General features: G+C 40.8%; 1 protein-coding gene across 2 annotated transcripts in view; it reads right to left on the minus strand.

Moving 5' to 3' along the window:
* Positions 1–15,421, minus strand: part of TRAPPC10 (trafficking protein particle complex subunit 10) — a 96,492-nt gene extending 81,071 nt beyond the window's left edge. The window contains exon 1 of one of the 2 annotated variants that reach the window (XM_077817770.1): positions 15,153–15,421. In XM_077817770.1, coding sequence (XP_077673896.1) covers positions 15,153–15,249 — 97 coding nt within the window. In that variant the 5' untranslated portion in view covers positions 15,250–15,421. The remainder of the gene's footprint in view (positions 1–15,152) is intronic. The other variant, XM_077817780.1, reaches the window with a different exon arrangement.
* Between the last annotated feature and the right edge of the window lie 470 nt (positions 15,422–15,891).

Here is a 15,891-nt window from a genome sequence, read left to right on the forward strand (position 1 = left end):
GAAGTTATTTGGAAAACAACCTAACATGACCCTTAAACGAACAAACTTGGTACACCAATACTTTTCCAAATAGCAAGATCCCAGGATTTTTTAATTATACGTATGTAGCATTTCACATGACCTACAGTTTATACCAGAGTAAACAGCATCCCATGAGCAAAGAACCAAAAGGTATTGAGTTAAACACAGCCATGTATTTGTACACCGATCCCATTCACGCAGAGTAAAAAAGCAATGCTATAGGGATTAGTGTCAGTTTTGTTGGCTCTATACATATTCCTCCACCTCTTAGGTAATTTTATCTTTGTTAGACATGTAATTTACAATAGTTCATCCTTTTAATGCTGAAAACCTGGAATATAATTACGGCCCTACCAAATTCATGGCCATGAAAACTGCATCACCGACTGTGAAATCTGATCTCCCCTGTGAAATCTGGCTAGTGTAGGAGAGAAGCAGGGCTGGGGGCTCTTACTGTGTGCCAGTCTCCAGATGCTAGTCCCAGTTGGTATGGGGAGGGACTGGATTTCCTCTTCCCCTGCAGGGGCCACTCCTGGGGCTGGGTCAGACCCACCTCCAGGAATCTCCCCCAGCTGCAGGTAGCTCTAAGACTCCTGGCTGGGAGCCTCACTCTGACGGCAGCACTGCTATCAATAGCAGCTCAGAAGAGGGGCAATACTGCAACCCCCCAACAATGGCCTTGGGATCCCCCCTACTGCCCCCTTTTGGGTCAGGACCCCCATGGATACAAATTTGTGAAATTTCAGATTTAAATATCTGAAATTTACGATATTTAAAATCCTATGACTGTGAAATTGACCAAAATGGACCATGAATTTGGTAGAGCCCTAAATATAACTGAAGCTACCACACCAAGTTTAAAAAGTCTGGTTCATCTTAACTCAAACGGAGACGCATACCTCTGATTAGTAAAAATGCTTCCACCACTTAAAGAGAAGAGGCAAAGATCTTTACAAGGGAATGACAGCACATATATTGTTCCTTAGGGAAGCATGCAGGAATGCATCTAGAATAGAGCAGCAAACAGAGTCATAAACCACCTTCTAGCCACAAATGGTTTATGTCTGGAACCTACAGTAAGTACTTTTATTTTTTCCTTCAGTTACTCATTGTTGACCCATCAATTTCATCAGGAGTTTGGAAGATGCAAGAAGGGCCATACAACAATGTGAAATAATCTGGCATTTCTACAGTGTCTTTCTTCTGAGGGTCTCAAAGCACTTTGCAAAGAGAGGGTCTGGATGTAGCATTCATGATCCATGATCTTCAATGGGTGCTGAATTAGGCCCTAAACCAAGTAACTCTGTAATATAGGAATTATGTCCCTTTTACAGGAAAGGAACCAGGCACAATTTTTCCAAGAGTAGCTGCGGCAGTCTGTACCCTTATGTTTACCCCTCTTATAAGGCGATGAAATTTTGTACAAAGTATGCCTCGTGAGAGATCGTTTGAAAACTCACAATTTGCTGATCATTATTGTTCTGGTAAAATGTGTGTGGCAACATTGTATGCAAAATTATAAGATTCTACTATATAATACTTCTGAGACATGTTCCAAGTCTGCAAGAATAGCCACAAACTAGTTCCTCAGAAACAAAAGGTAAACCAACGCCTCAGCCAGGTGTCAACAATATCAAACGGACAATCAGCTGGTCAAGTGGCTATTATTTGGCAGGAAAAGGTGTGAGTGAGAAATTTATATCTTGGCAAAAAACAGCTGGAGGTTTCTGTATCCACAGGTGGTATCAATGTTATACCAATAAAATAAAAACCAGCAGGATCTTATTAAAGGGAAAAAGGCAAAATACCATATTTATTGTGAATACAGAAAGAATCATAGTAAGCAGTTAGTTATAGCTATAACATTCCATTCAATCTCATATTTATTCACACATTCATTCATACCAACACACACACAGGTTCTGCAAGGTTGTTATCATAGTTACCAGCCTTAGTTGCTCATGCCAAGCCACTGGCCAGGTGGCCTGGACATGAGGACGGAGCAGGGCCTTGTCAGATGCTCATCTGATGCTCCTGGAAGTTGGTTTGCAGAATCAGACCCCAAAGTTCTCACTTTTTAGAGTCTATTTTTATAGGAATTTCTTCCTATGCCAGTCTATGGAAATTGCTTCATCAGCAGACAGCACATTCCTGACGGCTCCAAGATGTTATCTTGTTCTTTGGTTCTCCCATTCTTGAGGCTGTTGGGTGGATTCCAGTCTGCCCTCCGGGGCGGGGGCGGGGGGGGGTGGTCCTCTGGTTACTTCCACTTGACGCCTTCAGCCGATGGACACTGGATTCTTAGGCTGGCACCTCCCTGATCATTCAGTTATTATCCACACCAAGCATCCATCCACATACATCCTCTATCTCTATTTTAATCACAATTGTTAATACAACAAAAGGGTGGGGAGTCTCTGGGTGCTGTTTCTGTTAGAGTATTGCTTTGAGTCTCTCTCTCTCTGTGAATTGCTTTGAGAATAGACTCTGTCTTAGAATGTACTAACACAATTAGCAGCTTGCAAGTTTCACACAGAGGGAGAGAAACAGTACCAAAAACCAAGAGACCTCTTAATTAGTAATACCCTGGAATTTAAACTCTGGGGAATCAAACTCATTTGTGATTTTAATACAGAATTTCTTTAATATGATCCAACATCAACACCACCTGAAAAACAAGGGAACTAACACTGAACTGGAGAAGGTGTCCTGGTCTAAAGGAATCCAGCCAGTATGACTGCTGAAGCATGTGGTGAGAGACCTCTTCTTTGAATTCATTTAGCTTAAGTTAGATATGAGCTACATTTTACCTTTTTCCTTGTAACCATTTCTTACTTTTATGCCTCATTACTTGTAATCGCTTAAAATCTTTGTCATTAACAAAGTTGGTTTATTGGATGGGATATAGCCATCTGCCCTCACTGTAAGAATACTCAGAGGGCACAAATCAGCTGTGGAGAAGGAAAGGACCTCCAAGCCATACTGTAGCAAAGGATGGGGGAGGGAAGTGAAAGGGTGTGCATAAATAGTAAATAAATAATTTTGGAATCTTCCACAGGATTGAAGCCAGGCTGCCTCCTGGGAAGAGAAAATATTTGTTCTTTTGGAATTGGCTGAGGTAAGCCTTGGATTTCCTTGCAGACGTAAAAATTATGAAAATACACTACTACAAGGAGGCATCCTTTGTTGCTGTATTCCTTAAATTTGACAAACGTAGACCAGCCCTAATCTGGAGGGGGGCAGTGGTAGAATTCTTCTTGTTTGGTCCTTATAATGGCAGGACTGCTAGTCACTGTCCCTGGGTTAGTGGACAAAAACTGTCCTTCCCAGGTTCTTGGAGCACTTACTGTGTATCAACTAGTCTATATCCTACCTCCAAGAAGATTGTTTTAAATATCATAAATATAAATAAACACAGAGCAATCCTAGTCTTCGAATGATGTCACCTGCTCGCTACAAGCAGCAGTAATGCTAATAAACCCAGGTATCCCGAGTCTCAGTTTGTGTCCTAATCACTGAACCATCCTCTCTAGAAGCTTTGTATCTAAAATGTGAGTGCATCCTTTGGAGTCATCTTTGTGTAGTTGGGGCATAAGTCTGCCTTTCAGAGGACAAAGGATTGGGACAAGAAATGTTTGCTAAGTCAGCAACCAGCCCACAATTAGTCTGATCTTTGAGGAAAGGAGTCCCATGAACCTTACTGTTTTTCAGATTCAAAGGCAAAATCCACTTATATGTCCACACTTTTTCCTTCAGTTGTATTTTACTTGCTGAGGGAGCTACCCTTTTGTAACCTGAAACAGGATGGGAGGTACAATCACCTGCCAACAAACCATTATTTTGTAGGCTTCCCACACCCTCTGACTGTTAGTGCCAAAATGGGTTTGGTTTGATTATTTCCGTTCCCAAATTTCACAGTCAAGACCTAACCTCTAATGCATGCCGTGAATTTTAACAGTACTGTATTTAACTGATCAGTACTGCAGATGATTGAAAGCACTTAAACATCCTTTGTCAGGGGTTCAGCTGTCACAAATAGGTGATAGGCAAATTGGTGCTTTAACAAGTGTTTTTTATAGGCATGCTAATTAATGACACTCAGATGTGTGTCTGCTTACAGGTCAGTAAAATTGGAGGCATTCATGCGATGAACACCATAAAAATATTTTTTAGGAAAGGCCAGGTGGTGGAAACATGTAGAAAGCACTTGTTAATGTGAAACAACCATTATTTTATAGGCTATTCTTCTTTGAAATATATGCAGATTATGCAACTTGCATATTGTGAGACTGTTTAAGATCCCTCTTCCACGGATCATTGTATATCTGGAAAATATTTTTTCCATTTAAGACAGGAGGCAACATTTCTAGTATCCTGCTCTGATAACTAGGCAGTCAGAAAACCTGCCTTTAATCCCCACTCTACTATGAGCTTCTTGTATGCCCCCTTAGCTAAATCAATTATTGTGTGGCTCCATTTCCCCACCTGTAAAAATTGGGTATTTATCTCCTACTTTGAGATCATCATAAGATAGGCATGCTTTATAAAGCATGCCTATTTGAATATATAGGTAGAAAGACACTTATGACAAACTATCAAGATAGCTGTAAATTAACAATTCTATAATAGAGCTATGAAGACACTTTTCAGAACTTCTAAATTGAAATTTGAAAAGTTATTATGTAAATGTTATAAATACCACTTTTTGTGGGTGAACACACTTAGTGTGAATTATTGATTTATAAGTGATGCAGTTATCCTAAACTGGTGAATACAAAACACACATAATAAAGCAAAAATCAGTATTTGTAAAGCACAGTGAAGAAGTAAAGTGCAGTCATATTTCCAAGAAAAAACATACTGGAGAGGACAAAGATAAAAATTGATTAGAAGGATTAATGTACATATGCTTGGCTCACCAGAATCCCTCAGAAAAACTGGAAGCCGTTTAGCTTGGAAGTTTGTATTAAAAATATCAATCATTATTAGGATTCCACCAATGTTATACTGTTAGCCCTTTTGACATAGGCAGTTAGCCAATATTCAGATCTTGGGGGTTGTTCCCTCTAAAGGGAGAAATGGATGATGTAGTCAGGTATTTCTTTGATGTAATCCTGATTTACAAAGAATGTACATAAAATCTTTTTTCCCTAACAAAGGAGGAATCAAACAACAGGAGACACTTTATTTGCTTACAGTTCCAAGCCTCTTTCCAGCCAATACTCCACTGAAAAGCACTCATTTCTCTCCCCCACCCCACCCCCCGAAGGTCATGCTACAAGTGGTTCTCTATCTCTGGGACCTCCTTGCTACGTTCTCTATGGACTTCTGTTTTGTTCCTGCCCCTTCTCTCACCAACACCTTCCTCAAACACCACACAGCCCCCTTGTTTGCATTCTGATCCCGGGGGGGAGGGGGGGAAGAAAATCACTCAGACTGCATAAAGACAGGTTTCAGAGTAACAGCCATGTTAGTCTGTATTCGCAAAAAGAAAAGGAGTACTTGTGGCACCTTACAGACTAACCAATTTATTTGAGCATGAGCTTTCGTGGGTGACTACCCACTTCATCAGATTCATGTAGTGGAAATTTCCAGAGGCAGGTATAAATATGCAAGTAAGAATCAGGCTAGGGATAACGAGGTTAGTTCAATCAGGGAGGATGAGGCCCTAATGGATGTCAACACTGATTTGGGAGATAGGGGCAGATCAGGGGTGATACAAAACCCATACTTCAGTTCAGGGCTGGTTACAGAAATAGCAGCACCACCTGGTCTTCACCCACTTCCTACCTTTATGTGAGTGAAGTGAATTTCATCCAGTCAGAGAAAACCCTGCTGGGGGGTATGAATAAAGGGAGAAATGTTCTGTTTCACTTGTTTGTACATGAGGTTATTTAAATCTTTTAATGTCTTCTAGTCTAACATGATAAATGGGAGAAGAACTGATAAATGCCGATAGGCTAAACTAGAGCTTCCTACGCACCACTCCTACTCAAGCCTCACACATGGCCTGTGCTTTGGGTGGTGTCTTCTACTGTTTTAGCTATCAATAAGCAGCTTTATTGCTTTTTACATTTCTCCTCACAGAAGGGTGGCTGTTACACCACCAGTTTCAATGCGATTTCACTCAACATGCAACCTAATGTTAGTATTGACTAGAGCCATTTTTAGAAGAGGCATCACTTTACAGTAGCTTGAAGAGTAGGGTGAAAAAGGAAAGGGATACATAAAGTATGGTGTCCAGAGAGTAGTTATACTTCTGTTTACATTATCACTCTTTCAGCATTCTCATAGAAATGTTTTATATAAGGTTTTTTTACATTTCAAATGTAACAATTGTGCACTTAATGTGGGATTTTATTTTCAAATTCCTGACAAAAATTGTTTCCAGGTGGACTAGAAGACTGCCTAAGGTCATGACAATAAGCAAAACACTTTCGCTGGCTTTAAGCAACTAGTACTATATTTTGATATATTAATCTGGCACACTGACAAGAACCTATATATTTTACATTTGTCATAAGGAGGAGTAATCAAATACATAAGTATAGAATAGCAAAGTGTTGGCTGGAGAGTAATAATGGGCTAGAAAGATTTATATCTAAGAATTACCATTAACAAAAAATTTAGACTATTCACTCCCACACATTTTTCTGATTTGGGTTGCACATTGCACTTGTTTCTGTAGATCTTTCTATTCCCTCCCAGGCAGGGGGACACTTCCTTGTTTTCGTGGGGTGGGAGGGGCACGCGCTGAGATAAGAATTATCTCCTCCCATCCCTCAGTGACCTCTTTAAAACTTCTCTCCCTCAAAGGCTCTGCAATGACAGCATACATTTCTCTGGCAACAACAGGCTGGACTCATCTCCCTCTACATACCACAAATGCTGCTCCTTCAAGGAGACAGTTGCTTAAAAGAACAATGAAAGGCACTCTGCATAGCACTTCTAGACCCTATTGTGCCAAAAATGGGCACTTACTATATGAGCACTTCAGAAACATTAATGAATTTATCCTCACAACCTGCCTGTGAGAAAGTATTTAGTCCTGTCTTACATAAAGTGAACTGAGATGTAGCATAACTAAGTGACTTGTCCAAGTGACTTGTCCAAGGTCACAAAAACCTGACTTCAAGGAGCTGGGAGATGAACAAGAACTCTCCAGCCCATGTCCAGTATCTTATCTACAAGACCATTATTCCTCCCAAACTGCAACAGTTCTCTCTCTATTTTTTCCTGTCTCCTCTTTCTCCATTTGTGTGCATCTCTTCCCTTGATCATCCCTCCCCTAGTTTCTCTTAACCCGTCAGATTTCATCCCCAGAACTGCACCAGTGGTGGTTTTGCTGCTAGCCCTGCATTACAGTGCTTCCTCAACAGCAATGACAGAGAAAGTGCAAATGATGAAACCCTATTTAGGTTTTTCTTTCTTCTGCAGAGAAAGTGTTACGTGCAATTCTCTACTCCTTTAGGACCAATACTCGTTATCTAGTGAGAATATAACAAAATAATGGGCTTAAGCTACAGCAGGGAAAATTTAAGACCAGCATAACTACAAGAACAATTACAAAAGAAGCAGCTGCTGGGGAGACTGCAAAAACACAAGCATCTGACGTATTCTTTTATTAGGGATAGTTCAGCAAAAATGTAGTCAATCTGCAATGATGTAGGAGATGGACTAGACAAGACTCACTGACAGATCCCTGCCAAATGGTATCATTCTATGGATTAAAAATGGAGAATATGGATAGTAACAATTTACTAGCAAGTCAGCTAAAGGAAACCAGACTACATCAGAACAATGGTCTATATATATTTGTAAACATTCCGTCATGCTAGTACATGAATATCTTGGGAATTACTGTTCAGACAGAGCATCTAAAATCCTTTAGATTGTTTTTTCTTCAAAATGCATGGATGATAGCATAAAGCATTTTAGAACAAATGTGAAGTTTCAAACCTCACATTTCAAACCTTTCAAAAAGTAACTTGTTTAAGATACCAAGGAATGCAGTCTGTACTGTTTTAAGGTGTTAGTGAGATCAGTTAATTCAACGGAAAACAAAGACCTGAGTTCAAGACTTGTCAGTTTGCTCCTTCAGTTACCTGACTTTCAATTACTGTGAACAGGCAGTATAAGAACATTGGTTAATTAACAAATTTGCACCAGAGTAATACTTCTGCAGCAGCACTGGCTCCAAAAACTTGAAACTTACTTGAACCACTTAATAGGACTGGTCATCTTCCAGACTCCAGCTGTTGCATGAAGATACTATGGTGGAAAGCTTAAAGCATATTCCTGTTCAGTAATTATCTTCCTATGCTTCCGGAATAAACATGATTGAAAAAGAGAAACTAAAAATCAGGGCTATGCTGGCAATGGAGCAGTAGTGCAACACAGCCATGCACAAACTGTGTTGGATTCCGGCTTAACCCCCTGGTTTGCAACTCAGCAGAAACTGGCAGCAATAAAATAGCTACTCATACCATTATGCAGAGCCCCACTGGCTATTTCAGGAGAAATATCCAGACCTCCATGGCAATGAGGATTTCTTTACTTTGTATGTCCTAGGTTTCTAGTGTGTGTGTGTTTGGTTTTTTTAAAAGTAATTACCACATTCATGTTGAGATTTTTATTGTTTAAGTTACGTGTATTCTCAACCTTAAGGATTTTTTTCCTGGAGATAAGTGAAGGAGAACTATATTAGTCTGTCAAGTTTAAAGTTATTTATATTTTGCCAGTCTACATGCGATGCCAAAAATGGTCAACTACGTTCTTTTACCTAAATTCCTCTTGCAATTTGCTTTTCACAAAGCAGTCTTGAGTTCCTGTCCTAAACTGCTTTGCAGTGATGCTATTGGAAAAGATGTTGCCTTTCAACCCCTCCTTGACAGTCACATTTGTGTTGGGGTGAACAATTTTACAGATATGAAATAGAAGGTGTTCAGACACCTGGACAATTTGTCTAGTATAAGAACCTAAACAGAACAGAAACTATTTACAGGGTTCTGAATAGCAATCGTTAAACTGACTTGTCTATCAGTTTCACTCTGCTGCTACCACCAAAAGGTGTAGCAGCTTCCATTTCAGAAATCCAAGCTTGAATTCTGAAAAAATATTGACCATTTGAGGACTAGTCACCACTGGCAAGTAAAGAAGATTTTAAGCCAAGTATGTTTCCATGTTAAGTAAAGACTACCTTTCGAGGTACACTTATGACAGTCACTGATATGACTTCAAAAAATGGGTTGTATCAAACTAAATTACTACTTTTTTATACTGTATTTAAATATAATAATCCCATCATAAAGCAGCAAACACAGATAAAGCTGGAATTCTTGATCTTGCCATGGATTATTTTGACAGAGCAGAACTACTCACAGGTATGAGGTTCATTTTGCTTTAGAAAAAAAAGTAGCACTTTTTCCAAAGCAATTTCCAGGCTTCCTATGATCTTCTATGGCAACTATTTTTTATTTTAAATACAGCTTGTTGAAGAGGATGGTGTTCAAAATGAGTTTCAGCTCAGAAAGAACTGGGTCTCGCCAACATTTTTTTTTTTTAAATAATTTAGAACAGCTGTATAGGTTTCTTAGATTGGCAGAAGTATTTCTAAAAGGAGGGTTATTTCACAATATAAGTGTTTACCAGATGCTGAACAGCGAAGAAGGATCCAATCGTGGTTGTAACAGAACATATATTTTTAGGGTACAAAAAACAATTTAGTCAACTTTCACCCTTATTTCATATCAACAGAAACTGATTGGCATTATTTCTTTGTATCTCAGTTCCTCAACATCAAATTTTTATACATTTAATCAGACAAACAGCCTACTGATAACCAGGGGCAAATATTACTCCCACTCATAGTTACCTGAAGACTGTACATCACAAAACCTTTTTAAATACAAGAGAACATTCACATTATTTTAAAAAAGAACAGCAGTATACAAAGTAAGCACTATTTGTTGAATTACTTCTATCATAATCTCACTACCAATAAAGTACTGGTACAGTACTTTTTTCCGTACTAGCCACATGGACATTTTGTACCGTGTAAGATTTAAAGCATTTTCTCTCATGTGATATCAAGTACAGAAAAGAAGCAGGAAACTGACAAGGTATAGAAAACAACTCAGAAGTCTGATGAGGTCACAAACTATTCAAGCTTTACTGTCATGATTACCATGAAATCGCCAGATCACCTACATTTAGGTACGCAGTCTTTAAGCCCCTTTGTTTTTAGTTTAAACTTATTTTTACCAAAAAATTCCCATGTTTTATAATAAGTATCATTTTTTTTCCTATTTCTACCCTACTTTTGTATCATTCAAATATATAAATAACTTGTATTATCCGAATAAAACAATACATTGCATGAGATATATGTATTACAATAATACATTAATCTGTACATATGCAAAGCTGCCTGTTGAAGTAAGACTATGTTAGTCTAGAAGATACACACAATAAAGAGGCTCACACAGGCTCTGAAGTGTGTGCATACCTGAACATACTGATGAATCTCACATGCAAGCTGTTAGCAGATAACAGTTTAAAGATCTGACACACTAAAATGGGAAGAGAATGAAAATCCGTATCAGAGTATGTTTCAGAACACAAGGAAGTATTCAAACGTTTTTAAAAAACAAAAACAGGAGAAAAGGATGAAGTTGAGTGTATGCACTCTAAATGGTGTGGCCCAATAATTACATGTAAATATTTATAGATTACTAGTTCTAAGTCTACAACAGAAAACTGTATTCAAACAAAATTTTATTTGGGGATTAGAGATGTATTGTTTTCTTAAACTCAGAGGAGCGTGTTTTGGGTTCTGTTTTAGTTCTGCAGCAAACGACATTGATGAACGGAATTCAAAGCACTAATCTACTGAATACTTTTCCATGCATCTTTCCATCCACCAAAAAAACCAAACAACCCTGAGATTTATCCACAAAAATTATTAATAGTTTTTTGCACTATTTTCACCTGTTTCTGTTGTTGTGGTAATAAACACTGATAAATTCCCAGTAAAAATTAAATAAAATAAAAAATAAAAAAGGGCCCTAGTAGTCTTATAGCTCATATATCTAGATTCACATACAGTATCTGTAGAAGTACTTCCACAGAGCCTGAAAAGTCCTTTAACAGCAAGTTAGTTAAATTTGACACTGTACTGAATGTGACCCTGAGCAACAAAAAACACATCGGAGAATTGTACAGAAAAATAACCAAGCCTTTCCATGGTTTTGGAGGGCTGGTAATGGCCCTTCCCTCAGGTCAGTATTGAACCCTTTGGGATGAGACAAACAAAAACAAAAACTACAAAACCCTGATCACTTATGGTCACAAATGTTTTGCAAGCAAGGCTACTCATAGGTTTTTGCAGTAACCTCTGCAAAACAGTTGTAGAACTCCCTGAAGCTCCTGCCATCAGGTATCCTCAACTATGCACACCTCACCTCCCACAAGCTGGGTCTATCTCTGTTTTTACTTGTTTGAGACTCCATGGTCCCCGGTACCTCTCCCTACCTGGATGGGGAAGCCAGGAAGTAGAACCAAAGTGCATCTCCCACCACTTAAAAAAAATTGGGGAGTCTGGATGGCTTGAGAAGAGTCCCAGTTATAAAGTCTTTGCCCACTAAGTCATATGATCATATCCAGCTCAGAAAGGTACCTGAAGTCACCACCATCCACAGCTGTTCAGCAGTCTATGTAAAATGAGTTAAGCTGTTTAAGTTCAGTTCCTGCTGAACAGGCGTCCACATCACAAAAAGCACTATAACCATCACACTTGTTGGTTGTTTCTGAAATGTCTTTCAATTCAAAACTGAGGTATCCTGGCTGAGATGCATGGTGAATAGATCACTGTTGCAGCTCATGCCACATCTATGTTGTGCATAGATGATTTCAGTCTTCAGGGCTGTCATCCCAACACTTTTCACAAGCACTAAGTTCACTTACAGTTTGTAAAAACACAGATGTATTTTTAATTCCAAAGTGACTGGTGCTAAACGAGAATGGAATTCTAAGTGTGGCACTCTGAAAAGTTTTAAGGGATATGAGTGCAGTTACTCAAATAATTTTTTGTTGTATTCTTTCAATGTAAAAACAACTCAATCAAGTTTCATCAGAATTGACAGATGAACAACAGACCCTGATATGAAGCACAAAATATTTCAGTCTGAAGTCACATTTGGTCAGGGTGAGTAACAGTTAAAAACAGTGAGGCTATGAACGCCCTCCTCCTTAGCCCTATAGTGTTAACATAATACTGTAATAAGGAAAGCATGACAACATTTTTAAAGTTTAATTCATGGGTATTTTTCTTAATGTAAATTTGGAGTGAAACTGATTTGAAAGATTTTTGGAGTAGGTGGAAATAGAAAGAAGGTTCTACATATCATTATATTTAGCTTGCAAGCAGTATCAATGAAGAAACAGGCACAAAGATGTGAAAAACGTCATTCCAGGCTGCATAAGTAAATCCCATTGAGTTTATAGTTAGGAGTCTTTTCCATATACCAAACCAGTCTAGAAAGTCAGACAGATTTTACAGAACTCCGATACAAAAATGTAATATTGCTAAAGTAAGGTGGTGCACTTGCATACCCAATGGGTTTGGGTTTATTTTATAGATAGCTCAGAAGTGAGCACAGCACACAGCACTAAAGTATTCAATGTGCTAAACTGACAGAACTTTTTAATTTTGAATAGGCTATTTCTCATGTTACTTATATGAAAGTGAAAAAACCCTACAACTCTCGCCCAGACACTATGAACAAGAAGTTAACGGTTCCATTTTGTTAAACAGTTGCTAATTTCAATTAAGTTTAACTGTTTCTCTGGACTTCCCATAAAACAATTAAGTGCCTCTGATGTTTTTACAGGGACCACCACTCACAGTTATAACAACTGGACGTGCCTGTAAATCTCTAAATACTTGGACAGATAAAAACTGAAGATTTTTGCTTGATATAATTCCAAATTAACTGCTGCTTTTGGTGTGTACCAAGTCAGTCCATACCAGTATGAAGCTGATCTGATTATGTATTCCAAGACAGCACTACAGTATTAAAACTGTTACACTGTTCTTCACCTAAACTCTAATTTGCTAATTGTGTTTGATCTGATCCCTCCCTATATTTATCCTTCTCCAAGCCTCAGGTTTGCTGCTGCCCGATCACCAACGCCCTCTAAAATTAAACTTCTGTCCTGCCTCCCCCTCTGCTTCTTCCAAAAGCAGTTTATCACAGCATAACTATACATTTGTTCAGGTTTTTTTTATTAGAAGTGTTAACATGCATTCCAAAAATAATTCTTATAAGAACTGTACAACTGCAAGTAGATACCCCATAAAACTGGACAGATGGATTGAGTAGGACTTGCAGAGAAGCACCAATATTTTAAGTGACAGATGAGACAGAGTAGCATTCTCATGCCTTTCCCTTTTCCCACAATCATACCCGAATGGAATTGACTGTGGCAATTTGAAGGATGAAAATATTTGCTAGGATTGGGCCATACTTGAATTAATTCCTTGTTGCCAGCAATTCACATGCCTACAAATGAATCTCAAACTCTGGTGCCAAGAGTTAAAACAAAGCAAGGTTTGAAAACTCTCTCGCATGTTCCACTATGTCAGTCATGAAGCCATGTCCCTATATACTTAAGGGAAAGTTTTTGTTTTTCAATGGGAACTTTTGGCTCTGTAAAAACAGAAATAGTCATAATGGCTCATCCCCAAAATCCATCTAGTCCTACATTCTGTCTTTGACAGTAGCCAGCACCAGACAGTTCAAAAGAAAACGTAAGGATTGTGTAATTTTGGGTATCCACCTTTAGACTTTGAGATTTAGATTTTCAATGGGACCTAATGAAGTTAGGCACCTAACTCCCAGGGAAAATCATAGAATCAGAGAATATCAGGGTTGGAAGGGACCTCAGGAGGTCATCTAGTCCAACCCCCTGCTCAAAGCAGGATTAATCTCCAATTTTTGCCCCAGATCCCTAAATGGTCCCCTCAAGGATTGAACTCACAACCCTGAGTTTAGCAGGCCAATGCTCAAACCACTGACCTATCTCAGGCAGGCATAACAAAGCCTGCGCCAAACATTAGCTCACATCCTAATCTCCAACACTGATTGGTTTACCCAGGGGTCAGCAACCTTTCGTGGTGTGCCTCTTCATTTACTCACTGGTTTCAGAGTAACAGCCGTGTTAGTCTGTATTCGCAAAAAGAAAAGGAGTACTTGTGGCACCTTAGAGACTAACCAATTTATTTGAGCTTAAGCTTTCGTGAGCTACAGCTCACTTCAGCAGATGCATACTGACTCTATTATTCACTCTAATTTAAGGTTGCATATGCCAGTAATACATTTTTTAGAAGATCTCTTTCTATAAGTCTATAATATATGACTAAACTATTGTTGTATGTAAAGTAAATGAGGTTTTTAAAATGTTTAAGAAGTTTCATTTTAAATTAAATTAAAATGGAGTGCCCCCAGACCAGTGGGCAGGACCTAGGCACTGAAAAACAGCTTGGGTACCACCTTGGCACATGTGCCATAGGTTGCCTAGCCCTTGTTTACAGTATAAAGCATGAACATCTCTTCTGAAAGCTGTTAGAATTAACTCCTGTTTCTGTAGAGAAGGATATCCAGAGCAACATCAAAGCCAAGCTTCTTACAAAATCTAAAATCAATAAACTTGTGGACTACTTTTTTTAAAAATCCACATCAACGTTTATAGTGTTCGAGAAACGTAGGTGCCCCTGCACGGGCTGCAAACCAAACAGTGCAGTGTTACAAACCTGAAAAATCAACACTGGCTCCCAATCATCATCACGGGCTCTCCAAAAAAAAAAAAAAAAAAAAAAACTGAAAAAGAACAAGAGTGTAGGGAGCGCCGCCCCGGCTTCCTGGAGCTGCCGCTTTCTCTAGCCGGAGGCGTTAGGAAGAGAGAGATTTGAAACAAGAAATCGCCCCTGACGTGCCCTTCCCAGAGGCCCCCCCCCGCCGGTAGCCGGCAGAACCCCGGGCTCTGAGCGCCCCGGCTCCCCGCTGGCCTCGGGGGTCCGGGCCCGGTCACCCCCCCCCCCGAGGGCGCTTCACCCCGCCCGGGTCACTCACAGGTCACGATGGGCTTGTTCTCCATTGTGTAGATCACCGGGGGCTGCGGCCGCTGCTTCTTCTCCTCCTCCTCGGCGGCAGCCGCCGCGGAGTCCATGGGCGGGTGGGGTCCTCAGCCCCGGCTCCGCGCCATGGAACCAGCGCCGCCGCCGCCTGCCTCTTCCTCCCGCTCCCCGGGGGCCGGGATGGGATCCCCCTCCCCCCCCGGCCGCACGCGCTGGCCCCGCGGCCCTGCTCCAGAGTGAGGAGCGGCTCGCGCTCCTGCACTTCCCGTGTGGCTGGCGGAGCATTACCGCTTCCGGGGGGAGGGGCGGGGTTAAAGGGAAGAGGGCGGTGCGCGGCCGACACAAAATACGCTTTAAGCGGGGGGCGGGGCCCGGAGAACGGTTACGCGGAGGGCGGGACAGACGGACGGGTGAGAGCGCGGCAGGAGCCCTCAGGGAGCCGCGCGCGGAGCCGGGGCGGGGCCTCGGATGAGCCCCGCCCCCGGCTCCCCGCGAGCCGCCCTGGAGACGGGCGCTGTCAGCAGCACGTTGCCTGGGACAGGGTACGGCAGGTGACGAGCTGAGTTCGCGCCTTGGCTCTCCCGGCCCCGGCCCCGGCCCCGGCCGCTCCTCGCGGGGGCATCCCGGCAGCCCCCCCAGTGCCACCTCCCTGAGGGCTTAGCTACCTGGCACCCTCCCCCGTCGGGTTCCTCTCGCCCCAAGGAGCAACCCTGCCGCCCCTTATCAGTTCTCTT

The sequence above is a fragment of the Eretmochelys imbricata genome, chromosome 1 (genome assembly GCF_965152235.1).
Source record: "Eretmochelys imbricata isolate rEreImb1 chromosome 1, rEreImb1.hap1, whole genome shotgun sequence".
Lineage (NCBI taxonomy): Eukaryota > Metazoa > Chordata > Testudines > Cheloniidae > Eretmochelys > Eretmochelys imbricata.